General features: G+C 38.5%; 1 protein-coding gene across 2 annotated transcripts in view; it reads left to right on the top strand.

The window, feature by feature from the left end:
• ISPD (isoprenoid synthase domain containing) overlaps nt 1–27,220 on the top strand; it is a 334,494-nt gene that overhangs the window by 17,367 nt on the left and 289,907 nt on the right. Inside the window, exon 3 of one of the 2 annotated variants that reach the window (XM_011983950.1) lies at nt 21,223–21,372. The exons of the other annotated variant lie outside the window; for it this stretch is intronic. Within the exon in view, the coding sequence (XP_011839340.1) occupies nt 21,223–21,372 (150 nt within the window). The remainder of the gene's footprint in view (nt 1–21,222; nt 21,373–27,220) is intronic. 2 annotated transcript variants of the gene reach the window in all.

Consider the following 27,220-nt stretch of genomic DNA (forward strand, 5'->3'; position numbering starts at 1 on the left):
TACATCCATGTTTAATAATTTTTTCAAGTTTATTAATGAGAGAACCAGACAGATGTTACAACTGGTTTGAAGTTGAATCCGGAAAAACACTTATACAAAGTAAAAAGGGATGTTGAATTGAATTAAAATAGAAAACTGACTTTTTCATGGGAGAGTCAATTGAAACTCCAGTAGACATAATTTATTTGCATGTTTATAGGTAAGAATTGTTTTGCATTGCTATTGGTTATCTACAGCTTTGAAAGTTGTAAAAGAGCCCAAGGCTAGATTCAGCTAATCTGGAAGAGTCTGCTATTAGTCATGTAGTTGTCCATTGCAGACATCCTGTAACCTCTTTGGTTTATTTTAAATTTTCTTAAAACAATTAGGATAGTGTCCCAGTATTCTCAGTTAACTACAGGCACTATGTCCTGCCAGTTCTCTCACACTGTACTGACTTACAATCATAACAACATAAACACAGTCACACAGTGTTCAGACAGTTTTCCATGCCTCCTTTTAACTCATTGCCTTTTGTTATCTTAGTTTTCTACAGACTCCTTAACTGATGATTTTTCTTCACAGGTATTAATTTTCAGGTTCTACCTAAAGGTCCCTTTCAGACACATTTTCTGAACAAGCTACACTGTGATTATCTTTAGGGAGGGGTGGGTTATGTATGCTAACAATAACTGTTTTAATTTATGTTCCATTTTGCTTAATTAAAAAAACTTAAACTGGTAAAGAGAATGCCTCAAGAGACTCAGATGTCCGCGATTAAGACTGGCAATTAAGGTTGTAGAGCTCAAAAGTGTCACAAGGGCCCAGTTTTACTTTTTGCCTATATTACATTGTCAGGCCCTACAGGGAGGCAAGATGGCTTCCATAAGGTCGGGACCAAATTCCATCAGGATTATATCTGTCTTACATTAATGATGATAGTTTTTCTGGGTATAGAATTCTAAGTCTACAATTCTTTCCCCCACCCTCACTATTTTGAAATCAGGTTATGTCACTGACTCCTGGCTTTTATGCTGCTTTTGAGAAGTCTAACCAACCTAATTGTATTCCTTTGAAAGTAATTTTCCTTTTCTCTCTGAATGCTTTTGAGATAATTTATTTTTCCTATGTGTTTAGTCTCTCTGATGTGTCTATATAGACTTTTTCCCTTGCTTTGGATCTATTGTCCTTTATGAAAGTTGATTCATATTTTTACTCTAGAAAAATCTGAATAATTATCTAATTTGAATATTGATTCTGTCTCATTTCTGGTCCTGACAACTCTTTTCCCCTCACCTTATGTATACTGTACGTATGATACACTCTTATCCAGTCTTCATGTGTCCTAAGTTCTCTTTCATATTGCTGTTTTTGTATGCTGCATCCTAGGTAACTTGTTTCCAATTTCTCATTTTTTTTAGCTCTGTCTAATATCCTGTTTAAGGACTTTTAAAACCAACATTTTGAAATTATTTGGAGTCCCATTTTGTCCCTTATAATGTATGATTAATCTCCTTTCTGTTTTTTAATTCTTTTGCCTTTTAAGCTCTGAACATAATACTTTATACACTATAGCCAATAGTACTTCTTGGTAGCTTAATTCACTAACTCTTCATTTCTGTTTACTTTTGTTCATAATTTGTTTCCTCCTTTGTTTTATAATTTGGATTGTAAGCCCATGTTTGGCAAGAGTTTATCATCAGGAGTTCTGTGAACATGGGATAAGGGTGTGTTTCTGAGGCATGGATTTTTATTCCTTCTGCCAGGGATCCTAAGGGCTTCACTAACTTGGAACAACTTTACATTAATTCTTGGCTTGAAGTTTTATAGATTCTGTGGTAATGTTAAATGAAACTCTAAACTCACATGAAGCCAAGCTTTATTGTTATAACTTCTCAGGGAAAACTGTCCCTGCCCTTTGAGATCCCAAGCAAAGATAATTTTGCTTGCTGTTTTCCTTCACTTGTCTCTCCTCCCTTGCCCTAACTACCTAAATGAGGGACTTTCCCTTTTATGGGGCTTAGTGTGGAAATTACAGTTATAACCAAGTAGCACACCCTCAAGGTCTTAGTCCTCATTCTTCTCATCTGTTAAAACTAAAGCCTCTTTTTAACTGAAAGCATCTTTGCCATCTTATTTCTCTAATTTCTAGCTATCAGGTTGTTTTACTCTTAGGTGATTGGTTGAGTCCAGACATACTCTTAAAAGGCTGTTTGTAAAATTCTCTCCTATACTATTATTATTATTTTTTTTTTAGTGAAAGAGGTGTTTCAAGATACCTGGTCTATCATATTACCAAAATTAGAGGTCCATAATCTTTTCTAAGTCAGAATGACTTGTATATTTCTGCATAATTAAGTCAGATAAAGAAGTGGCAATGAAGACTTTGTTATAAGGGAAATGTTGGAAAGAGTAAAATAAATTGGAATGTGGAGAAATCAAAGGTAAGTGAGAATAATTTTAAGAAGGACCAACAGGTTAAATATTACTTTGACTCTAAGAACACTAACAATAGGATAACTCAAATGAGACTATATCAGCAAAGGAACCTCCTAAGTATTGCTCCTGGTGGGAGAAGGCATTTTCTAAGTTACTTGTACATCTTTCTTACCTCAGCTTTGTACTCCATCACCTCTAGTCATTTTATGCTCTTGTTGGTGATCGACTTCTTACACATTTCTCACCTTCCATACCCCTAATCTATGTTATAAATCGTAGCAGTCTGGCTACTTTTTCCTCTGACCATTCTTTCCAAAGTCACCTGTGACTACCTCATTCCCATGTTAAATGTGCATTTCAGTCTGCTGAATAATAAAGAATTTGCCCTTTATTCCAGGTTCCTGGGAGGAAGACTCTAAATCTTTGGGATTCTTGAAGTAACAGTAGAGTCTGTTGTTTATGAGCTCCTTGGATTATACCTGAGCTTATGCTAATGAGAAGACATGATTTAGGAAGGGGGCTGGTCACTAGAAAGATGAAATAATGTGATTAGAGGCTTTGAACCAGTTCAGCCTCTGGGGACAGGAAGGGAGTTGAAGATTGAGTTCAACCAGGTGGCCAGTGATTGAATTAGTCATGCCTCTAGCATGAAACCTCAAACTCTGGACCCTGGTCCAGGAGAGTACCTGGTTATTGAACACAGGGCTGTGCTGGAAGGGTGGTGTACAGGGAGACAAGGCATAAAAGGTTTAGGATTCCCACAGGCCTCACCCTGTGTGTCTTCATTTGGCAGTTGTATCCTTTGTAATTAAAACTGCAATTACAAATGTATAACTTTTATAAATGTCACACACGTGTCAGGCATGGGTCAGAAATGTGTTGAGCACGTGTCGATGTCTTCCATCACACATATTGGACATGTGCCATGTCACATGTGTTGGTCACGTGTCACAAATGTGTAATGTGTCACGAATTGGTTTTCTCACATGTCAGTCGTGTCAATCATGACGTGATTGTGTGATCCTGTCGGTCACATGCCAATCATGTCAATCACATGTCACAAACGTCAGTCACGTGTCAATCATGTCGACATGTCAGTCATGTCAATCACGTCAGTCATGTGTTGGATGTCATACATGTTGGTCACATGTCAGGCATCGGTCACGTGTCATACGTGTCGATCACATGACAATCACGAGTGATCACGTGTCAGTAACCAGTTTGTCACGTGCCAATCCTGTCAATCGGGTCAGTCACATGACAAACATGTTGGTCACATGCCACTTGTCAATTATGTCGGTCACGTGTTGGTTAAGTGTCAATCATGCTCCATGTCATGTCGATTCACATGTCACACAGGTGTTCATGTGACAGTCACGTGTTGTGTGAATCTCAGGTCACGAGTTGGAGATGTATCATGTTCTAATCATGTCAGTGACATGTCACAAATGTCAGTCACGTCAATCATGTGGCAATCATGTGGCAATCGTGGGTCATGTGTCAGCCATGCTCCAGTCAAATGTCACACTCGTGTTGATCACGTGATGATCATGTGTGGCATCTATTGGACACATGCAATCACATGTCAATTACATCAGTCACATGTTGGACACGTGCCGATAACATCAATCACGTGTCATGTATTCATTGCTTTCCAATTGTGTCATTTGTGAGTCAATCATGTGTCAAACATGTCAGTCATGTCAATTGTCAATCATGTCAGCCATGTCACTCACGTTACGTGTTGGCCACAACACTCCCATTATACACGTGTTGATCACATAGTGATCATGTGTCAATCATGTCACGTTTGTCACATGTCAATCAGGTGTCATGCATCACATGTTGATCACGTGATGATCATGTATCAGTCATGTACAATCATGTCAATTGCTTGTCAGTCACTTGTGACAAGCATGTCAGTTACATGTCATGTGTCAAGTCATGTTGGTCACATGTCAATTTCCGGTAACACATTGGCCATGTATCACGATCACGTGTTGGGATCATGTGTTGTTGATTGCATCTCGTGTTGGGCATGTGCTAATCTTGTGAGTTGTTTCTTACATGTCACAAATGTGTCGGTCACATGCCAATCATTTCAGTCATGTCAGTTGTGTCACAAATGTCATCAATCGTGTCAGTCTCATGTCAGTCACATGTCAAGTGTCAATGCTCTGGTCACGTGGTCATGTCACATGTTGATCACATGTCTATTATGTTGATCTTGTGTCAGTAGCATGTTGACCACATGCCAGTCCTGTCAATTGCATCAGTCTTGTGTCACATGTCAATCGTGTGACTCACATGTGATGTCATGTGTCAATCAGGCATCGGTTATGTGTTACATATCACAATCACATGACAATCACGTCAGTCACATTTTGGTCATGTGCCAATCGTGAATTGCCTGTCACCTGTCACAAACGTGTTGGTCCCATGTCAATCATGTCAATCACATGTCATGTGTTGGTCACATGTCAGTCACGTCCTTGTCATGGGTCAGTCATGTGTCACATATGCTGCTCACTTGATCACGTGTCAGTTATGACTCAATCACATATCAGTCATGTGTTGGATGCATTTCAATTGTATAAATTGTGACAGTCATGTCAAACGTGTTGGTCACATGTCAGTCTTGTCAGGTCAATCACGTGTCAGTCTTGTCAGTCACGTGTCACACATGTTGGTCACATGTCAGTCATTGGTTAAGCATCGGTCACATTTCACCCATGTGTTGATCACATGCCACTGGTGTCAATCGTGTCACTTCAAACTGTTGGTCATGTTTCAGTCATGTTTCAATCACATGTCAGTTGTGTTGGTGACATGTCAATCATGCTGTTGCATCATGTTGGTCATGTCTGTGTCAACCACGTGATTGGGTGATCATATGTCGATCACGTGTGAGTCATGTTGGACACGTGCCAATCACATGTGATGGTCACATGCCAATCGTGTCAGTCACGTGTCAATCATGTGTCAGTGAAGCACTGGTCTTGCCTCAGACACGTGTCAAACACGATCATGTGTTTGTGTCAGTCATGTGAATCACCTGTCACATGGTTGTGTCAATGTGTCAGTCATGTGTCATACTTGATCATGTGATGATCACTTGTAGATAGTCTTGACCACTCAAGTGTCATGTTGGTCATGTGTGGATCATGTGTCAGTTGCATCATTCACGTGTCTGCGTCGTGCCAGTCATGTCAATCACATGTCATATCAGTAGTGTGTCATTTGGTCACGTGTCAATCATGTCCTGGTCACACAGTCACATGTCACATGTGTTGATTACATGATCATGTGTCAATCACATGTCAGTCACGTGTTGGTCAGGTGGTAGTTTCAGTCACGTGTCACATGTCAAACGTGTCAGTCATGTGTGAATTACCTGCCAGTTGTATTGGTCACGTGTCAGACACGCTTTAGTCAAGCTTTGGTTGTATGCCACATGTTGATCATTTGTGATCAATGTGATCATGTTGATAGTTTGTGTATTACATATTGGTCTCATGTTAAGCACGTGCCAATTATGTGCCAATCACATCAGTGATAGTCATGTGCCAATCATGTCAATTGCATCAGTCATGTGTCTCAAACGTGTTGGCCATATGTTGATCATGTATCACGTGTCAGTTATGTTAGTCATTTGTTTCACTGTTGGTCATGTCTTACAGTAACATGTCAGGCACATGTAAGTTATTTTTACACACTTGTCACGTGTTACACACGTGTCATGTGTCAGACACTTCACCTGTCACATGTGTGTCTCGCTTGTCGGTCACATTGGTCATGTTAGTCACATTTCGATTGTCAATCATGTTGTGTTCATGTCACATGTTCACATGTTGTATCGGTCATGTCTGTTACATGTCAGCCACGAGTCACATGTCACGTGTCTGTCGTATCACACGTGCCAGTCATGTCACGTGTCACACGTGTTATGTGTTGGTCATGTCACACGTGTCTATCACGTGTTAGTTACATGTCATGTGTCACGCTTGTCTCCATGTCTCCTGTTGGTCATATTTCATGCACATGTTAGTTACATGTTTTTATCACATGTCAGTTGTGTCACACGTCCATCACATTTTGATAACGTGTCATGTGTTGTTTATGTGTCAGTAATGTGTCAGACATGTCTCTGACATGTCAGTTATGTGTCTGTGTATTTCACATGTGTCTTCCACATCACGTGTTTTTTGTTTCATGTGTCCCATGTGTTACACATTTCTTATAGCACTCGTTTTGCATGTGTTCCAGTTCAGTAATGTGTCACATGTGTCACCAGTGTCACACATGTCTTTTGTGTCATGTCATTTAATTACACGTCACATTTGTCTTTTTTCACATGTGTCATACATGTTTTTTGTCATATCACACATGCTTTTAATCTCATCTCATGTCTTCTGTTACATTTGTTACATATAGCATGTATTCCCTCACATGTGCCATATGTCTTCAGTTACAGGCATGTTACACATGTCTTCCTTCATACGTATGTCATATGTTTTGTCACATGTGTGTCATACATATGTATTCCATCATACATCACAGTTTTCTGTATGCACTCATTGGTGGGTATCTGGGATGGTTCCATATTTTTGCAGTTGCAAGTTGTGCTGCTACGTATGTGCATGTGCAAGTATCGTTTTCATATAATGACTTCTTTTTCTCAGAGTAGATACCCAGTAGTGGGATAGCTGGATCGAATGTTAGTTTGACTTTTAGTTTTTAAAGGAATCTCCTCACCACACCGTTTTCCACAGTGGTTGTGCTACTTTACTTTCTCATTGGCAGTGTAGAAGCATTCTGTTTTTACCACATCCACACCAACATCTGTTTTTTTTGAGGTTTTGGGTTTGGTCATTCTTACAGGAGTAAGGTGTTATCACATTGTGGTTTTGATTTTCATTTCCTTGATCAGTTGGTAGATTTTTGAACTCTGCGTTTGGAAATGTGATATTAAGTAGGATTTACCATGGCTAACAATGTCTTCTACTTGTCTATTGTGATCAATATACTTCTGGTCAGAGTTTATTCATGTGTGGGGGTAAGATAATGGTTTTTCCTGGTTTCTGCGTGGGAATCAGACAATGTTTTTTTCCTGGCTTATTGGATACCGTAGCATTGTCTCCTAGAGAAACTTTGATACTGGTTTAAATCCTAGATCTAAAGAAGTTTTACTTGTGAGAAAGCAGTGAGTTCTGATTCATGAAGAAATCCAGGTTTATTTCGACAAAGGGTAAATTGCCTGGAGCAAGGACTGACTTATTCTCTGGAGTGCTATGGGAATGAGGTGGAACTTGATCTATTTTTGATGCTAAAGAACTACTATGTGAAAAAGCTTTGCTTTGCTTTAATGATTTCAAATTACCCACTTCTGTGTTTCTGCTCTATGAATTACCTTCAAAGGAAGTTGGGGAAAGGGTAGGTCAAAGACAGATGGGTGTATCTATGGTTTAACATGAAATAGTGTTTAACATGCATATTCCCAATCATGTCATAATTAGGGTAAATGGTACTATTGAAATCTTAGGAATTTATAGGTAGCATGTAAAACAAAGGCCTCTCTATTCTTTTTTGCTGCATATCCACTTTTAGTGGTGTATTACAGTAATATGAATAGAGATTTTTCTAAGATACCTCTATTTCTATATTGGGCAAATTGTATCAGTTCAATTTGTTTGTCAGAAGGAGATTGGAAGTATTTTATGATTAAAAATGTTAAATATTCAATCTTATAATTCCCAACGATTAGCTTTGGAGATGCCGTTCTGCAAACACTGATTAAACCTTTCAATTAAGACAACTTGCCTAACTAAAATCAAAATTACATGGTTGGAGGATTTCTGTTGTACATTGTTGTAATTAGCTAGAATGTAGTTGCCTGAGGAGAAATGCATGTTAGTGCCTGCTGTATGGATGCATCATAGTATTATACAATAAAGCAAACAGTAGAGGTGGGGTTTATTATTCCACATTTTATGATTTGTATCAATGATTTCCATGCAGTGACATGTGGAAATATGGTGATAGATTAGCTTGAGAGACAAGTAATCACTGAGGTTGGTGCTGAACTGTTAAGCTTCCATTCAGGGCCTATTACTAATACTTGAGGAGACATTTGTACTTGATAACTCGGGAAGGATGCCTCCTACAACAAGCTTCCCAGGTAGCTGTGCCTTGCAGGCCACTAACCAGCTTGTTTATACTTGTCATAATTTTGATACTTTGAATTTCAGAAAACATCACAAAATTGAGGATTCATTGCATGTTCGTTTGTGAACAGAGGTCTCTTACATGAAGACAGCTGTGGAATTTTAACATTAGCATTTTCTGTATCTGTTTGTAGCAGATGGCAAGGCAAGTGATGGAGTCAGCCAAGAAGTTATTTTCACTTGTGATCCGTTTTCATGGGCCTTTAGTTTAAGATGTCTGAAGCTTTTTGTCACCTTGTGCTTTGATCTCTCTTCTTGTTGTATTACTTTCCCATCTGATATTCTGGCTTTCACAGACGAACCCAGTAATTTGTGGAATTTACCAATCCTGCCATAATTTTATCTGAAATATGGATGGTTTCTGCTCTTTAGTTTTTGGTAATCAAGATGGGACCCCATGAATACACATGTTGAATTTTAAAAAACTACTGAAGAACTTTGGACACCTCTGTGTCTACTACTGGTATAATTAGATCATCACCAGTCACATTGAAACTATCTGCTCCCAAGTCTTATCTAATCCCCCCAATGAATAAACATTACCCAAACTTTGTTTTTCTCGTTGTCTTGCTTTTCTCTTTAGTTGTGTAACATCTTTTCCTAAAGAATGTTTTGGCTATGTTTATATGATTTTTAAACATGCTTGGCATATATTTTGACAGCATAGTTACTTTGCATAGTATATTTGGGGAAATGCATTCATATAAGTCTATGCAGCTATAGTTTGTTCATAATCACTACTGTATATGCCATAATTCATTTTACAGATGATGGGCATTTGTTTTCTCATGTTTTTGCTGATGTAAACATTACTAGTATGGACATTATTATATATCTTGTGCCCATGTGCAGGGATTTCTCTACAGTTCTGACATATGTTGGTTATCAGTTTTACTAGATGATGCCAAATTATTTTCCAAACTTGTCTTGAATTATACTCATCAGTAATGTATAACAAGTTCAGGTTGCCCTAGTCCTCACCACTACTTGATATAAGACTTCCCTCCAATCTATTTACTGGAAAATACTTTCTCTTTGTGGTTTAAATTTAGCGTTTTGTTAATAGGTTGGGCATCTTGTTATATTCATGGGCTTTAAATATTATTGAAATGCCCGTGTAAGAATTTACCCTATTTTTATTTTTAAGCTTTTGACTTGTAGGAGTTACATATTCTGGACGCTAATACTTTGGCCAGTGTATGCTGTATTTTATAACTATTTTCTTCCATCTGGAATAATTATAAGTCACAAGATGTTGTTATAAATAAGCATTTTTTATCTTAATATACTTAAAATCACTAATGTCTTCATTAATGGTTTTTGTTTTTGCCTGGTTTAAGAATTTTTTTCTTACACTGAAGTCATGAAGATATTCACCATTTTAAAAAAATGTGTTATAGTTTTGAATTTTACATTGCCATCTCTTTCTGGAGTTTACAGATGGAGTAAGGATTGATTTCACTTTTGTCTTTTGCTACAAAGGTAACTCTTTGCCTAGCACCATTTGTTGAATAATTATCCCCTTCTCCACTGACCTGCACTGCCACTTCTGTCATATATTGAATTTCTATGTAAGCATGGGTCTGTTGGGACTCTCTTCCATGCTGTCGGTCTGTTTTTGTACCCTGTCTTAGTCACTATTGAGACAGCTCTCTAATAGTAACTTTTCATACTGCTAGATCAAGTCCCTTTCCCTACTGTTCTTAAGTATACTTCTTAAACCACTTCTGTTGTTTAATTTTCTTATATTAATATTGCTGTGTATATATGCATTCTAAACTATTAGGTAATTTTTAATGTTTCCTAAGAAGTAGTTTGTTCAATCACTTATCTATCCAGCAAGTATTTGAGAACCACTTCAGCAAGTTAGAGGCTCCCACCTTGATCTGGAACTCAGACTCTCCACCCCCAATATTTTGCATTACTGTATCTTATAGTTGTTGCTTTGCTAATCTGTCGTGTTCATGAGAGTTTAAGATCCTTGAGAAGAACAATTCTATCTTATTTGTTGAAATCCTTAAAACAGGATTCTTTCTTTATACATAGTACAAAAAAAGTGGTCAAGAAATGTTTAAAGAAGTACAAGAATACTTTTTAGAGAAAAGATGGAGTAATTAAGAGATTCTTACTTGGAGTATCCAGGTGGAAAGAGAATATTGTGAGCCTGTCTGCTTTTCACTGTTTTTTGGGTAGGGGAGGAGGCTGGGTGTATGAGAGGGTGTTCAAGTTTTTATTTAAACTACGTAATTCTTTAAAAGTTATAAAAATGAGTGAATATAGTATTGAGAAACTATTAGGAAGTTTTCATACTAGGAACTGAGATTAAAATATCAAAAACAATTTATTAATGGCTTATGTTCATCAAGTGACTGAAATGAGGGAAATGAGTTCATAGTGTATTTGTAGCACTTTAGCATCTAATAACTGGTCTCTGGAAGGAATGCATCTACCCTCTCCCTCTCACCGAAACTGAACCCTTTCAGAGCAAGGATTGCATTTTGCGTATTCCTCATTATGCGGAGCATAGTGCTTAGAATATAGTTGTCAAGCTCTTTCAGATAATGTAAATCTATCATATGAACTAGATAACTGTGTGAAAGTAGGACAAAAATATGAAGAATCTAAGGCTACTGTTTGCCCATGCGCTCTACTGAGATGGATGTTTTCTGCATGGGTGATGGTATATTGTGGAGTTTTCTGGATGATTTCACAATATTCTGCCATTTTGTCAGGCTGACATTTCTATTTTGGTTTTGGAAGCCGCCACCACATAACTATTACTCTGTAGGGGTATGATGACTATTGAGACAACTTAGTGTGAATTGTTGGATTGGAAGTTTTGACATGTGGAGGCTTTCCTCATAAAATATTATAGTACTACAGCTGGAGGTGCCTGAAATAAAATACCTGGTCAAAATTTTTCATTTCATAGAAAAGAATATTAATTAAGCAGAGATGAACTTGTTCCAAATAACACAGCTATTAAGTGGCATGAATGAGACTTGCATTATTGTTCATGCACTACAAATACAGGGTGCTTCTATCAAGCAAGATAGGTGTCTTAGTGAGGGAATGGAATTTGATTTGACCTCATCTTGAAATTTCTTCAGATGCTGCTGCTGTGTAAAATATCGTGAAGACATATGTGTATTACCAAGTGACACTTTGACTTCTTTGTGTGGCCTGATCAGTATCTCTAAGACCTACAACACTGATTCAGTATTTACTGAGTGCATGCTATGTATGAGGCACTTTTCTAGGTGCTGGAGAGACAGCAGCCATGGAGTGAACATTCTAGGGCACTGCTGTCCAGTAAAACATTCTGCAGTGATGGAAACAGTCTAACTCCACTATCTAGTACTTAAGCTACTAGTCACATGTGGCTATTGAGTACTTAAAATGCTCCTAGTGGAAATGAGGAACTGAATTTTTTAACATTATTTACATTGAATTAAATAGAAGGAACTTGACTAGTTATTTGAGATGGAAAGCTCTTGGAACATTTTGAACAGAAGAGAGACATGATATAACTCGTCATGAACAGGTTTGTTCTATTGCTTTGTGAAGAATAGGCTGTGGAAGGACAAGAGTGAAGGAGATACCAATTGGGAGGCTCTTGGAGTAATCTCAGAGGGAGGATGGGTGGCTTAGACACGGATAGTGGAGACAGTGAGAAGTGGCAGATCTGGAATTCTTTGAAGCTGACAGGAACTGGATTACTGATGGACTGAATTGTGAGAGTCGGGGAGAAATCAAGGACAGCGTTCAAGATTTTGGGCAAGAATAACTAGAAGAATAGAGTTAATGTTTGCATAGATGACCGTCTGTAGGAGCAGGTTTGGAGGCTGTGGAGTGGGTAAAACCAGAACTTTGAGTTCAATTTGTTGCAGTTGAGGTATGCGTTTTGAACTAAGTGGAAATGTTAAACAGACATTTGGAAGTGCAAATCCAGAATTCAAAAGAACTCTGGGCTGGATTATAGGTTTGGAAGTTTTCATGTAGATGGTGTTTAAAGTCATGGGACTTCATGTGGTCATTAATAGAATGAGTGTAGATAGTGTTACATAAAATTTATAGGAGGCCATTGACTTGCATTAGGCTCCTGGACTAAGCCTAACAGACCAAACCAATAGAGAGTTTAACTACAATAGTTGAGCATTAGTTAATTGCAGGAGGACCTGTAACCAATTAAGCTGTAACCTATTAAGTCATCTTTACACAGCACTTCCATTTCCTGTAAATGCTGTCAGATTATGTTATTGGAGTTCTCCAAAACTGCTCCAGTTTGGAGGGCTGTGCGATTCACAAGTCATTTTTGTTTTGCTGGTTTTGTTTGCTCAAGCTCGATTAAAATGCAAACTTGTCTAAGTTTTTTTTACCATTTAACAATAGAGAAGTGTGAGGATGCAGCTCTGGAATATTTTACCATTTACAGTCTGAGAAAGTAAGGACCTAGGAGTTAGTGTGGGCAGATGAGAGGGTGTGGTTGAGAATGATTTTTGAAAACTAAGTGAACAAACACTCAAGAAGACTAAGAACTATTAATTGGATTTGGCAATGTGGGGGTCATTGGTGACAATGGTTAAATGTATTTTTGTGGTGGTGTGGCGATAACGGCCTGATTGAAATAGATTGCAGAAAGCATAGGAAGACAGAAATTGGAGATGTGCTCTTATACAGATAATTCAGAGTTGGGCTTTATACTTGTGTGAAGAAACTTGTTATTAGCTGGAAGAAGATATATATTAAAAGAATTGATTTAATGATGGCAGAAGTTATGGCATACTTGTATATTAATGAGCATAATTAAATGGAAGACTGGAAATTGAGGAGGCAGGACAGAAAGAATACTAAATGTGGAGAAGTATTTGAGAGGGAATGGGTAAAAGTAGCTAAGTAGGGACATTGGCCATTAGAAGCCAATTTTTTTTTGGAGTTTTTGTAGTAACTTCTGAACATCTTCATTAAATTTACTCTTAAGTGATCTTCTCAATGCTTTTGTGAGTGAATTTTTTTAAATTTCATTTTTGGGTTGTTGTATTTCTGTATACTAGCAATAAACTGATTTTTTTTTTTTTTTTTTTGGTATACTAAGCTTGTTCTCTGTATCCTTGCTGACAACTTGCTTCTTCTAATAGTTAGAAGACACTTCATTGGTATCTTGTATATAAGGATCATGCTATCTGCAAATAGAGATAGCTTTACTTCTTTTGGATAACTTATTACATTTTCTTGCCTAATTATCCTAGCTAGGACTCCCATTACAATGTTTACTGGAAATGGCAACGGTGGATTTCCTTGCTTACTCTTGATCATAAAGGGAAAACACTCAATATTTTACCAGTAAGCATGATCTTAACTGTGGATTTTTCACAGACACTCTTTTTCAGGTTGAACAAGATCTCTTCTATTTATAATTTTTGTGCTTTTCTCACAAAGGAGTGCTAGATTTTGTCAGATGAGTTCTATGCACCTGTTGACATGTTCATGTGTTTGTCCTTTATTCTATTAACATGGTGTATTACATTGACTATATATTTTTTTGATACGTTGAACCAACCTGGTATTCCTGGGATAAATCCCACTTGGTCATGGTGTATAATGCTTTTTTATATGTTGCTGAATTGGGTTTGTAAGTATCTTGTTGAGAATTTTTGCATCTGTTTTTGCATTGTTTACAAACCAACATCCCTAATTGGCTTTCTTTTCTTGTGCTGTCTTTGTTTTTGGTATTAGGATAACACTGGTCTTACAGAATGAGTTGGGAAGCATTCTCTATTTTTTTGGAAAAGTTTGAAGAATTAGTATTAACTGTTCTTTAAATTTTTGGCACAACCAGTGGAGCCTTCCGGATCTTGGCTTTTCTTTGTGAAAAGTTTCTAAATTACTAATTCAATTTCCTTTTTATAGGTCTATTCAGACTTTCTATTATCAAGTTAATTTTGGCTAATTGTCTTTCTAGGAATTTGTTAATTTTATCACTTTTCTAATTTGTTGGAATATAGTTTGTGGTTTGTATTCCTTTTTATTTCTCTGAGGTTGATAGAAATGTCACTACTTTCCGATTTTACTAATTTGCATTTTTTTCGTTCAAAGGTTGTGAACTGTTTTTGTTGGTTTGAGATGGAGTCTTGCTCTGTTGTCCAGGCTGGAGTGCAGTGGCGCCATCTCGGCTCACTGCATCCGCTGCCTCTTGGGTTCTAGTGCTTCCCTTGCCTCACCCTCCTGTGTAACTGGGATTACAACCATGCACCACCATGCCTGCCTAATTTTTTGTATTTTTTAATAGAGATAGGATTTTACCATATTGGCTAGACTGGTCTCAAACTCCTGACCTCAAGTTACCCACCTTCCTTGGCCTTCCAAAGTGCTGGGATTACAGGCATGAGCCACCGTGCCCAGCCGCAACTGTTATTTTATAAAAGAACCATGTTTGGCTTTTATTCTTTTTCTTTTCTCTAATTTATTTCTTTGTTTACTCTTTGTCTGTTCTAATTTTATTTCTTTTTCCCCCCATTGTCTTAAGGTGAAAAATTACACTTGTCTAGAATCTTTTTATATAGGCATTCACAGTTACACTTTTTCTCAAAGGGCTACTTTAACTGTATCCCATAAATTTTCATATTGTTTGTGTTTTCATTGAAAAGTATTTTCAAGTTTGCTACTGGTTTCTTTGATTAATTTTTTTTTTTTTAGTATTGTTCATTTTCCACATACTTTAAATTCCCAACTTTGACTAGGCATGGTTGCTCATGCCAGCACTTGGGTACCCCAAGGCAGGCAGATTGCTTGAACCCAGAAGTTTGAGACCAGCCTGAGCAACATGGTGAAACCCTGTGTCTATCAAATATTAGCTAGGTGGAGTGGCACATGCCTGTAATCCCCGCTACATGGGAGGCTGAGACTGGCAGGTTGCTTGAGCCCAGGAAGCTGAAGCAGTAGTGAGCAGTGATTGTGCCACTGTACTCCAGCCTGGGGGGACAGAGTAAGACCCTGCCTCCCCCACCGCCAAGGAAAGAAAAGAATAAGTAAGTTTCCAACTTTGTGTCTAATTTTATTCTTTTCTAAGAGACTATACTTGGTATGATTTTGATCCTCTTAAAACTTGTTTTATGATGCAGCATATGGTCTGTTCTAGAGAATGCTCCATGTGCACTTGAAATAGGTATTCTGCTGTTGTTGGGTGGTATGTTCAATAGATGTCTGTTAGGCTTATTTGGTTTATAGTATTTTTCAAGTCTTTTGTTTCCATATTGATCTGCCTAGTTCCAGCCGCGATCGAAAGTAGAATATTGATGTTTGTAACTATTGTTGGATTGTTTATGTCTTCAGCTTTGTTCGCTTTTGCTTGTATTTTGGACATCTTTTAAATGCAACCTATTTGTGTCTTTGAATCATAGTTGTCTCTTGTAGACAGTTTGACAATTGTTGCCTTTTGATCCATTCGTTTTAATATATAATTAGATTTGTCTGCTAGCTTAGTTTTTTCATATGTCTCTTATTGCTTTCTTTTGTAGTAAGTGAATATTTTTACTGTAATACTTTAATTCCTTTATATTCTCTAATTTTTTTTAAGTTAGTGGTTGCTCTGGGGCCTACAGTATACATGCAAACATTTATTTGCTTCAGAATGTACTACCTTAATTCCAGTGAGACATTTAAAAATTACGTGGCTCTACTATTTTCCTTTTTTATACTGTTATTATGCATATTATATCTATGTAAGAAACCCAACAATCCATTTTATTTTTTGCCATTGAAAGTAATGGTAAAAACTGCAATTACTTTTGCACCAACCTAATAATTATTAGTTTATATTTTGCTGTCTATAGAAGATGAAAGGTAAGCAAGTGTGTGTGTGTGTATATATGTGTGTGTGTATGTACTTTTTAAAATTTTAAATTAAAACAAATTTTTTGAGACAGTCTCTATTGCCCAGGCTGGAGTGCAGTGGCATGATCTCAGCTCACTGTAACCTCTGCTTCCTGGGGTTCAAGTAATTCTCCTGCCTCACCCTTCCAAGTAGCTGGGACTACAGGCATTCACCACCACACCCTGCTAATTTTTGTATTTTTAGTAGAGTCAGGGATTCCCCACGTTGGCCAGACTAGTCTCAAACTCCTTACTTCAAGTGATTTGCCCGCCTCTCCATCCCAGAGTGCTGGGATTACACGTGTGAGCCACTGTACCCAGCTGCAAGTATGTATTTATAGAGTTTGTTGTATTAACTTCCTTGCCTGTCATTTTTAATTAATTTGTTACTGTGGGTACAAGTTGCCATCTGGTATCATTTCCTTAATCCAGTACACCTTTATTCCTATCCACCTCCTTTTTGCTGTTTTCATCAAATATACACAGTTCAATATGTTATAGATTAATCAGTTAACTATGTATCTATTGTTTAATATAATTTATACAGACAGGAGGCAAGGAAATACTGGGTAGAAGAAGGCTCTTCCCTGGCAAAGGCCCCATCTTCAAGCCTGGAAACTCATGGCCCTAAATGGGAATAGACTTTCCTGTTTTCACACCCAAATGTTGCCTTTTGCCCTGCCACACCCTCCCTGTCCTGTACCCACATAAGCCCAAAACCCCAGGCTCCATGAGAAGAAGAGCAGACAGACAGAAGAGCAGCAGAATGGCAGAATGGTGCAGCAGAGAAGGAGAGAAGAGAAAGAGCATCTGAACGTTGAGAGGAGTTCAGCTGGGGATGGCGGGAGAGAAGATTGACTGCTGGATAGCCAAACTCCAGGGGAAGATCATCTTCCCACCCCATCCCCCTTTTAGCTTCCCATCCATCCTACTGAGAGCCACCTCCACCACTCAATAAAACCCCCACGTTCACCATCCTTCAAGTTCATGTTTGATCTGATTCTTCCTGGACGCTGGACAAGTACCTGGATACCAGGAGGGCACTGAGCTGGTTAACACTTAAGCTGTCTGTGGACGACAGAGCTAAAGAAGCACTGTAATGTGAATGCCCACTGGGACTTTGGGAGTCATGGGTACCCACCCCTAGATGCTACTGTGGGGCTGAAGCCCAAAAGCACTTGCTTTGGCTATTGCACCTGCCCATCTGGGTGCTCCACATCCCATAAGGGGTTTGAGTGTGTGGCAGCCAAACAGATAAGCCACACCCCTGTTTCAGGTCCTGTGAGGGGGTCAGGGAACTCTCACATTCCATAATTGCTTTTAAAACCAGTATATAAAGAAAAATCTTTTATACTTTTATATAATGTCTTTTATACTTACATTATCTTTACTGGTACACTTTGTTTTTAATGTGAATTAGAATTGCTGTCTCGGGTTGATTTCCTTCAGGCTGAACATTTGTTGCTATTTTTTTCTAAGATGAATCTGTTAGCAAATAATTCTGTGTTTCTGTGGAAGTGTTTTCATTTTGCTTTCATGTGTGAAATATTGGTTTTGCTGGATATGAGAGATTTTTACTTCTAGTGACTATTACCCCACTGCCTTCTAACTTTTATTGTTTCTGATAAGTCACTTGTTAATATTGATGTTCTCTTACTAATCATTTTTCTCAAGCTACTTTCAAGATTTTTTCCTTGACTTTGGTTTTCAGCACTTTCACTATGATGTGTCTAGATGTAGATTTTTTTCTGATTTTTCTACTTTGGAGTTCATTGAGCTTCTTGACGACTAATTTTTCCTTTATTTTGGGAGGTTACCAGTCATTTCCTTGAATTTTTTTTTTTTTTTCTGCTTCTTTCTCGTCTTTCCTTTTGGTACTCCCAATACAAAATTGTTGTGTACTTAATGGTGTTCTTTATTCTGAGGCTCTGTTCATTTATCTTCATCCTTTTTTCTCTGTTGTTTGGATTGTATTACCTCTATTTATTTAAGTGTGAGTTCATTGATTCCTCTCCAGTCCAAGCTTGTCACTGAGCTCCTTTATAAATGTTCATTATAGTTATACTTTTCAATTCCAGAATTTCTGTATTTTTAAACTGCTTAACATTAGTGATATTGTCATACCTTGCCTTACTACTTTTGAGTGTAATTTCCTCTAGTTCTTTGAACATATTTATAGTAGCTGATTCTGATTTGAGGTCTTTATCTGCTAAGTTTGATATATGGGCAGGGCCTTCTCATAGGCAGTTCCTCTTGCCTGCCCTTCCCCTCCCACCCTATCTTTGGAGGCTATCACTTTCCTATTTGGATGCATGACTTGTTTGCCTATTTGTTTATGACTTGGCTGGCCTATTTTAGTGATGTCTTTTACTTTCACAGGGAAAAGCTTCTGATGTTGCTTTTTCAGAGGGTGGACACTTGAGTATTATATAGTCATCCTGGAATGATAGTGGTTTCAGTGGGGGCTCTCTTTGACTGTCTCCTTCCCTGATCTCTATTATATTGTCTGCCTTTGATATCTCACCTAGCTGTTAAGCTTCACTCATTGTGTGCTAATGCTCACCTTTATTTTTGATAATGCCTTGAGCATATATCCCTTGTAGTCTCAGTTAAATTCTAGCCCCTTTGCAGGGGTAGTTTTTGAGGCCAGTATTGGAGGTTTGTTCCTAATCCCAGGAGAGCTTTTGTTAGCTGTGTTTTCCCCTGGCTTTCACTGGTAAACTGGCTGTCCGACAGTTTAGCTTTTTGCGCTCATGTATCTCCAGTATTCTTTTAATTGCTTACCATGATGATCTCTTTTGAGAGTACACTTAGGTTTGAATTTCCAAATAAAGCGAGTTCCCTTTGGGAGTGCTTCATAGCTCTCTACTCTCACATCCTTTGTCTTCTACTTGTGAAAAATCACCACATCACTGCTTTGAAACCGTGGGTGGGCACAGTGCACTAATTTTTTGGGAGTAAAATCGCTACTCTGACCTACATGGGGGCAGTACAAGACTCTAGTCTTTTATTTCCCCTGGTATGAAAATTGCCGTATGTGTGAGCTGGAAGAAGACTGATCAGGGCCCCAATATTCTGGGGGCATGGGTGGGAACTATGTGAAAGAGGTGGGCCTCAACCTCGTGGGCCACACTTGCATAGATTTTAGCCTCTGTGCCATAGTGTTGAGGGGCATAGGAAATGCTGGCAGTCTGCCCTTCATACTGGGAACTTGGGGTGAGGAGGCCCTATCTTTTTAGCCATTACACTGAGCTGGCTGGGGGATAGAAGAAGAAATCGGTCATGGCTCGCATACCACAGTCTGTTCTTACCAAAATTTAGTAGATTTTCTCGAATAAATGTTTCTTCATTTGCTGAATGTCCTTAGGACAATTTTCAGAGGCTTTTAATGGTTCTTAAAATACTTTTTGCTAGTTTCAATGATGAGAGAGTCTGCAGAGCCCCTTGCATTGGCATTTTGGATGTCTCATGTTCTCTTAAGCATTTTTTAACATTGCCCTGGTATAGAATTCCAAAAATATACAGTTTCAGCAGAATCTTTTTTCTGAAAGCAGCATACATGTTTGTGTGTACACGCATTTCCTTCTTATCTTCTAGCCCTACTGATAGGTATTGAGCTTGACCAGTTGACCTACCCTTCACCTACTTGGATACCGCTTCCTCTTTGTCACCCTGTGTCCTCATTTTTGCTTTTATGGTTAGGTTCCAAATTTCCACTTGAGGCACTGGAAGGGGTGACACATTTTATAAACTGTCTATTTGGCTATTCACTTTGCTTTTCAGCCAATTCCTTGGCTTTTGCAAACCAGTATGTGGACTATTTATCTTATTCAGATGTTGGTCTCATCAAGAAGACACTTGTTTTATTTGTGCACTAATTTCATATGCTGCAATCCCCATGTAGCAATTGTGTGTAAGAAAGGATGTTTTGGAGATCATATAAGGTTTGGTTAACTGCCCACCATTGAACTGTGTTTTAAAGCAGTTTCACTAAGGCAGTTGTTTTGGTAATGGCCTTCAAAACTGTATTACAATGAGACTCCATTAAAGATAAAGGGAAAAATTGTCAGACATGAAATGTCTCTTCTAAAGTTCAGATGCAACTATTAATAAGACAGCTTTCATCATAGCAATTGAAGTCAGTGGGTATTGCCTGAGGAAGCATTGCATGGAGACTGTGTTTGAAAGGAACTGTTTTTCCTCATGAATTAAAGCAAGACACAAATTAGAGCAACCCACATTGTTTGGATTGTTGAGTCTCATCTAGGGGATCTTGAAGAACTTGTTTATTTCCTTAAGTATCTAATATGTAAATCTCCTGAGGGTATATTAATATTCATTTGCAATCCATATCAATTATTTCATGATAGTCTTTCTCTGCCTCCTTCATCTTCAGGGAATACCCAGTTGGATCTTAGCATCTTTTTTTTTTAAGTGTTGACCTCAATGGCCTGTGATCAGAAGGATTTTGAACCTATAATGAAGAAAAATTTCACCTTAATGTATGCAACTGTAATACTATAAAATTGATTTTTTTTTTATCTGAAATAACCATTTGTGAACCAATCACACTTGTTCAGATGTTTTCTTAAGGTAATTTGTTGAAGGTATGAATAAGATCTATCAAAAGTGAGATATTGAATTCAGAACTTCACTTTAAAATAGCTTGTAGGTGAAATAATATATTCTTTGCCTGTTTGTTCTTTAGGCAGCAGGAGCCATTCGACCTCTTGTATCTACTGTCATCAGTCCATCTGCTGATGGTTGCTTAGACCACTCGCTAGAACGTGCCAGACACAGAGCAAGTGAAATGCCCCAAGCTTTTCTATTTGATGTGATTTATGAAGCATATCAGCAGGTAAGAATTCAGGCTCTTTGAATAAGCTGTTGTTATGTTGGGTTCCCCAAACAACCTCCATATTTGGAAAATTTCCAGAACTTATGGGACTGAGCGTATAGTTATACTCAAGGCTAAGACTTATTACAATGAAGTATTAAGGTTATACAGCTGGATCAGAAGAGAGACACACAGGCAGAATCTTTAGGAATCCATTTGCAGGCTTCTAGATGCTCTCTTCCCTCCCTCTCCTGAAGGATCATGCAAAACACACTTTCTTTCCAGCAATGAAAATGCAGCAAATTGACATTTATGCTCTCCTGTTGGAGACACAGTGCCGAGGGTGTTGGATTGGTCATGTGGATATCCTCTGCTTGGCACATACAAAAATTCCAGATTTCAAGAAGGAAAGCTGGTGTTCAGCATAAATCATATTGTTGATACCTACAGTCTAGGCAGGCACAGTGACTTGCCCTTATCAGTTAATTCCCAGATGCTGGCTGAGGGCCTGTCTTATAAGCCAGTCTTTTTAAGAACAGCAGTTTCAGATGTAAGTTATCTGTACAGCTCCTTAGACATTTTGTTAATCAAAATTTTAGTTAAAAGTAAGTAACTTAAAAATCAAGTATTTTCATTAATATTACTGGATTGCTTCTGGTTTTCATGTTTTGGAAATACTGCTGTACTTACATAATTTTACTGTCATTTGTTTGCCCATTTGAGTAAATAGTTATTGAATATCAGATATTGAGCTTGTCAGAAACTTTGCAATGAGATAAGTTTGAGTAACTAATCTAGTGCTTTAGTCAACTTGCTATAGGAGGTGAGGAAGAATTAGGTAAGAGGATAGAAGAGTGGCCATAAGGATTAGAGGGTAGTATCCCAGAAACTTAATGAAGAGAGTACTTTCTGATTGTGCTGAATCAGATGCAAGCTGATCCATGGTCATCGTAGAATGTGGCAAAATAAAAGGAGGTGTGCAGTTTTAGGTTATAGCTAACTCTTCCTCTTCAAATGGTGCTGGAAGGTCACAGATGTCTATTCTGTTAAATGTTGCCTAGGATTTCTAAAAAGTGAGGACTGAGAACTGTACATAAACATTTGCAATGTGAGATTACCAGTGTTTGATGGGCGTGGTGGATATGAAAATCTTGTTGGAATTGATCGAAGAATAGAAGGGCTGATTTTTGGAGGAACTTTTATACATATTGAGTAGAGAAATGGGAGGAGGTAGCTGAATAGTTCTACATTAAGACTGACTTTTTTCTTCAGATGGATAATAAAATAGCACATTGTTATGCTGATGAGGGTGATTCCGCAGTGAGAAGACAGTGGTAAAGTGAGAGTAGATGGGACCTACTACATTAGTGGTATTGAAGTTGACCTTGGCTGGGAATATGGGTAGTTCATCCATAGGGGCAGGAGGAAAGAGTAGGTGAAGACAGATGCAGATAGACTGGTAGATGTGATGAGAGGACTTGGAATTTGTCCCTTTTGAGGAATGAATGCAGAAAATACGTAATAGTGTTGACCATTTGGGAACTGAGCAGTGCATTAGGGTTCTCCAGAGGAACAGAAGTAACAGGATATACGTATATATGAAAAATAATTTATTAGGGAGAATTGGCTCACATAGTTATAAGGTGAAGTCCCACAATAGGCCGTCTGCAAGCTGGGGAAGAAAGAAGCTAGTAGTGGTTCAAGTAGAGTCCAAAAGCCTCAAAAGTAGAGATGCTGAGAGTGCAGCCTTCAAAGGCTGAAAAGCCTGTTGTCTGATGTCCAAGGGCAGAAGGAACAGGAGTAAGCATCCAGCACAGGAGAAAGATGATGGCCAGAAGACTCAGCAGGCCAGCTTATCCCACCTTCTTTTGCCTGCTTTGTTCTAGCTGTGCTGGCAACCAATTGAATGGCCCCACCCACATTGAGGGTAGGTTTTCCTCTCCCAGTCCACTGACTCAAATGTAACTCCCTTCTGGTAACACCCTCACAAAGACACCCAAAAACAATACCAGCTATCCAGGCATCCTTTAATCAAGTTAATACAATATTAACCATCACAAACAGATATCTGGCAATTGTAACCAAGGTGTCATATGAAGTTGAGTCAGTTGGAAGATACCCATTTCAAGGTGATCCGTGGTCACTGTAGAATGTGGTAAAATAAAAGGTGTGCAGTTTTAGGTTATAGATAACTCTTCCTCTTCAAATGGTGCTGGAAGGTCACAGGTGTCTAATTGCCATTCTATATGCTGACTGGCTGGATTGCTTCTTCTCCCTGTTTCTTCTGGCTTATCTCATTTGTCCCCTTATATATGCTCTAGCCATGTTCACTTTAGTTCTTCAAATACAAGATTCCCACTATCAGAAAGTTTACATCCCACCTTGCTACTTATTATTTAGTTTTCCTATAATTATCATTTATTCAAGGAATTCTTTCCTGTCTGGCCACACCAGGTTAGGCTGACCCATTCTGTGTTCTTCTAGTGCCTGTTTTTCTTCTCTCCCCAGCATCAGACTGATAATTGAATAATTGCTTGAAGCCATTTGTGAAATGTCAAACTCCTCTGCTAGGCTGTGAGCCCTATGAAGGCAGGGATGGTACCTGTCTTGTTCTTAGCAATCTGCTTGGTATATTACTAATACCAAGTATATATATTCGTTCAAAGGAATGATCATAAAAGGCTGTGCATATATTTTTAAAATGGTCCACATACTTGCTCTTCCTCTGCCTAGGCCACTCTTTACAGATCTAAAACTGCTTATTTCCACTCTGTTTTTTTTTTGAGATGGAGTTTCACTCTTGTTGCCCAGGCTAGACTGCAATGGCACAGTCTCGGCTCACTGCAACCTCTGCCTTCTGGGTTCAAGTAATTCTCCTGCCTCAGCCTCCCAGATAGCTGGGATTACACGTGCCCGCCAACATGCCTAGCTAATTTTTTGTATTTTTAATAGAGATGAGTTTCACCATGATGGCCAGGCTGGTCTCAAACTCCTGACCTCAGGTGATCCACCTGCCTTGGCCTCCCAAAGTGTTGGGAGTACAGGCGTGAGTCACCACACTCGGCCTATTTCCACTCTTTATTGAGGTCTGTAGCAAACATCACCTCCTCAAAGAAGTCTTACCTGATAATCTTATAATCTTAAAGTAGCAGCATCTATCATGTATCCCTTTTTCTGGTATAAGAATCACTACTCCTGCCCACTTTTGTTTTCCGTTTGGTTTGCATGCAATATGTTTTTCCACCTCTTTACCTTAAGTTTATTTCGGTAAGGCTCTTGAAGACAGCAGATACTTGGTTGGTTTTATCCATTCTGCCATTCTGTATCTTTTAATGGAGGATTTAGGCCATTTGTATTCAATGTTACTACTGAGATGTGAGGTACTGTTCTATTCATCATGTTAGCTCTTACCTAGGTACTTTTTTTCATTGTGTTGTTGTTTTACAGACCCTGTGAGGTTTATGTGGAGGAGGTTCCATTTTGATATATCGAGCTTTTGTTTCAAGATTTAGAACTCATTTAGCATTTCTTGTAGTGCTGGTTTGGTAGTAGCAAATTTTCTCAGCATTTGTTTGTCTGAAAAAGATTTTATCTTTCCTTCATTTATGAAGCTTAGTTTGGCTGAATAGAAAATTCTTGGCTGACAATTATTTTGTTTCAGGAGGCTAAAGATAGGACCCCAATCCCTCTGGCATGTAAGGTTTCTGCTGAGAAATCTGCTGTTAGTCTGATAGGTTATTCTGCTGAGGTGCTGTAACGGCCTGTGTTGTTTGGCTACCAGCCAGGAGGTGGTGCTTCCAAGAGAGCAGCAGCTGTGGTATTAGCAGTGGGATTTGAGCTTGCCTTGAGTTGCCATGGGGAAGTATTCTGGCTTCTCAGGAGATGAGTGGGGCCATAAAGTTCCCAAAAGTTTGTCCTTTGTGTTAAGCTACCAAGGTGGATGGAGAAATACCACCAGGTAGGGGCAGGGTTAGGTGGGTCTTAGCTCAGACTCTCCTTGGGTGGAGGCTGCCATGGCCACTGTAGGGAACAGGTGGTTCTTCAGCCACTGTGGTAGTGTTTCAGGGAGGAGTATAACTGCCTCTGTTGTGCAGAAGAGTTCACAAAGTGAGTAGGAAGTAGCAGGCCGCAGTAAGCCTTACCCGGCTCCCACATAATTGGTGAGGCCTGTGTTACTCCCATAGTGCCCTGCTAACAGCACCACATGTAGATCTGGGCAGCCTGCACACAGGACTCAAATCTGCCCCAGGCCATTAGATTCCCTGCAGAAATAGCAACCATGGCTTTCAGACCATGTTCCTCCCCATCTGCCCACAAGGCTGGGCACCCAGATCCTGCACTCCTATCTGTGGCACACTTCCAACTTACCCTTGGGTTCTGTTCAAGGGAGTTTATCCCCACTTGAGATTATATCACAGAATTCAGTTGGGAGCTTCTTTCACCCTGAAACCCCTCCCTGAGTTCATTGGCTAACTTCCCTGAGGGATGCTCTGAAATATAGTCAGGAATGGCTTCCCTTGGCTAGTGCTGGAGACTGGGAATGCCTGCAAGGGACTTCCTGCTATTGCTTCTACTTTTATATTTCACACCACTCCCTAAATCCAGTCCAGCTATGGGTAGGGTTAAGGCCTTCTCCTGTGGTCTGGATTTTCACATTCCCTCATGGGGATGTAAGATTGGAGGCAGGCTTTCCCCCTCTCACATCCTGGATGCTTAGAGTTTTTCACCTGTCTTCACAGAGTAGTCTGCAGCCTGCCACTTCTTTCAAAGGGTCTGTGGATTCTTTTGGTTTTTCCTATTAAGTTCCTATTGTGGTTCTTGGGGAAAGAAAATCACAGTGTAAATCTCTACTCCCTATTCTGTCCTTCCAAGTGGGCTAGTCACACTAACACTGCCTGCTATCTGCCACCTTGGGGGCAAAAAAAAGATCATACTTTGTTCTGCTTTAGTTTGCTTCTTAGATATCACTACCTGATATATCTTTTTTGGTGTGTATCTTTCCTATTAAAACCTCAGTTCTGTGAGGACAGGGACTTTATCTTGTTTAGTCTCATCTCTAGCACCTAGAAGAGTTTATGGCATGGATTAGGTTCTTAAATATTGTTGGATGACTTTCATGTGTATACATATATGTAGACACATTTTATATGTTAACACTAATGCCAGTTATATAAACAGATTTGGTGTGGATAATATATGTGCATATATTAAGTACATACACATTAATGAAGTCCCCTTAAAAATCTTTAAGAAATTCATCTGAAAAATTTTTGGAAGTATGGGCAAAGATCTGTGTGTAAGGTTGGTGATTTGCAGCATTTTTATAAGTGTCGTCATTTTTACTGAGTCTTTATTTCTAGAGATCAAGAAAATTGTGACATTTACTAATAGAAGCTTTAAAGGGTCACTAAACATTATTTTTGCAGAATTTGAGTATGAAATTGTTCATGTTAGAATGTTACTGAGAAACTAATACATAAAGTTGTAATAACAACTATATAAAATGTGTATACGCCTGTTTGTAAGTGTAAGTGCACACACAAAATCAGAAAGGTTGATTGCACTTGTGAATACCAAAATGCTGCTAGTGCCAATGACTGATAATTTAAAAGTCAAAATCTATTGTATTTTACTTAAGATACATAAATTCGTATGTGTTTGTTTTCAAAGAATCTCGGACTTTTCCATGTAACTAGGTATTTGTCCAGTTTTCCTTTATTAATATTGGAGAAAACTATTTCATCCTTGAGAATTTTTAATGACACATTAGGAGTTTGCTAAAGGAAAATATTTCTAAAGAAAATAACAAAAGAATAATACAAATTCAATAGTGGAAACTATGCGATCTCCAGGAACATGAAGAAAAGCC

Source organism: Mandrillus leucophaeus, unplaced genomic scaffold, assembly GCF_000951045.1.
Source record: "Mandrillus leucophaeus isolate KB7577 unplaced genomic scaffold, Mleu.le_1.0 Scaffold258, whole genome shotgun sequence".
NCBI lineage: Eukaryota > Metazoa > Chordata > Mammalia > Primates > Cercopithecidae > Mandrillus > Mandrillus leucophaeus.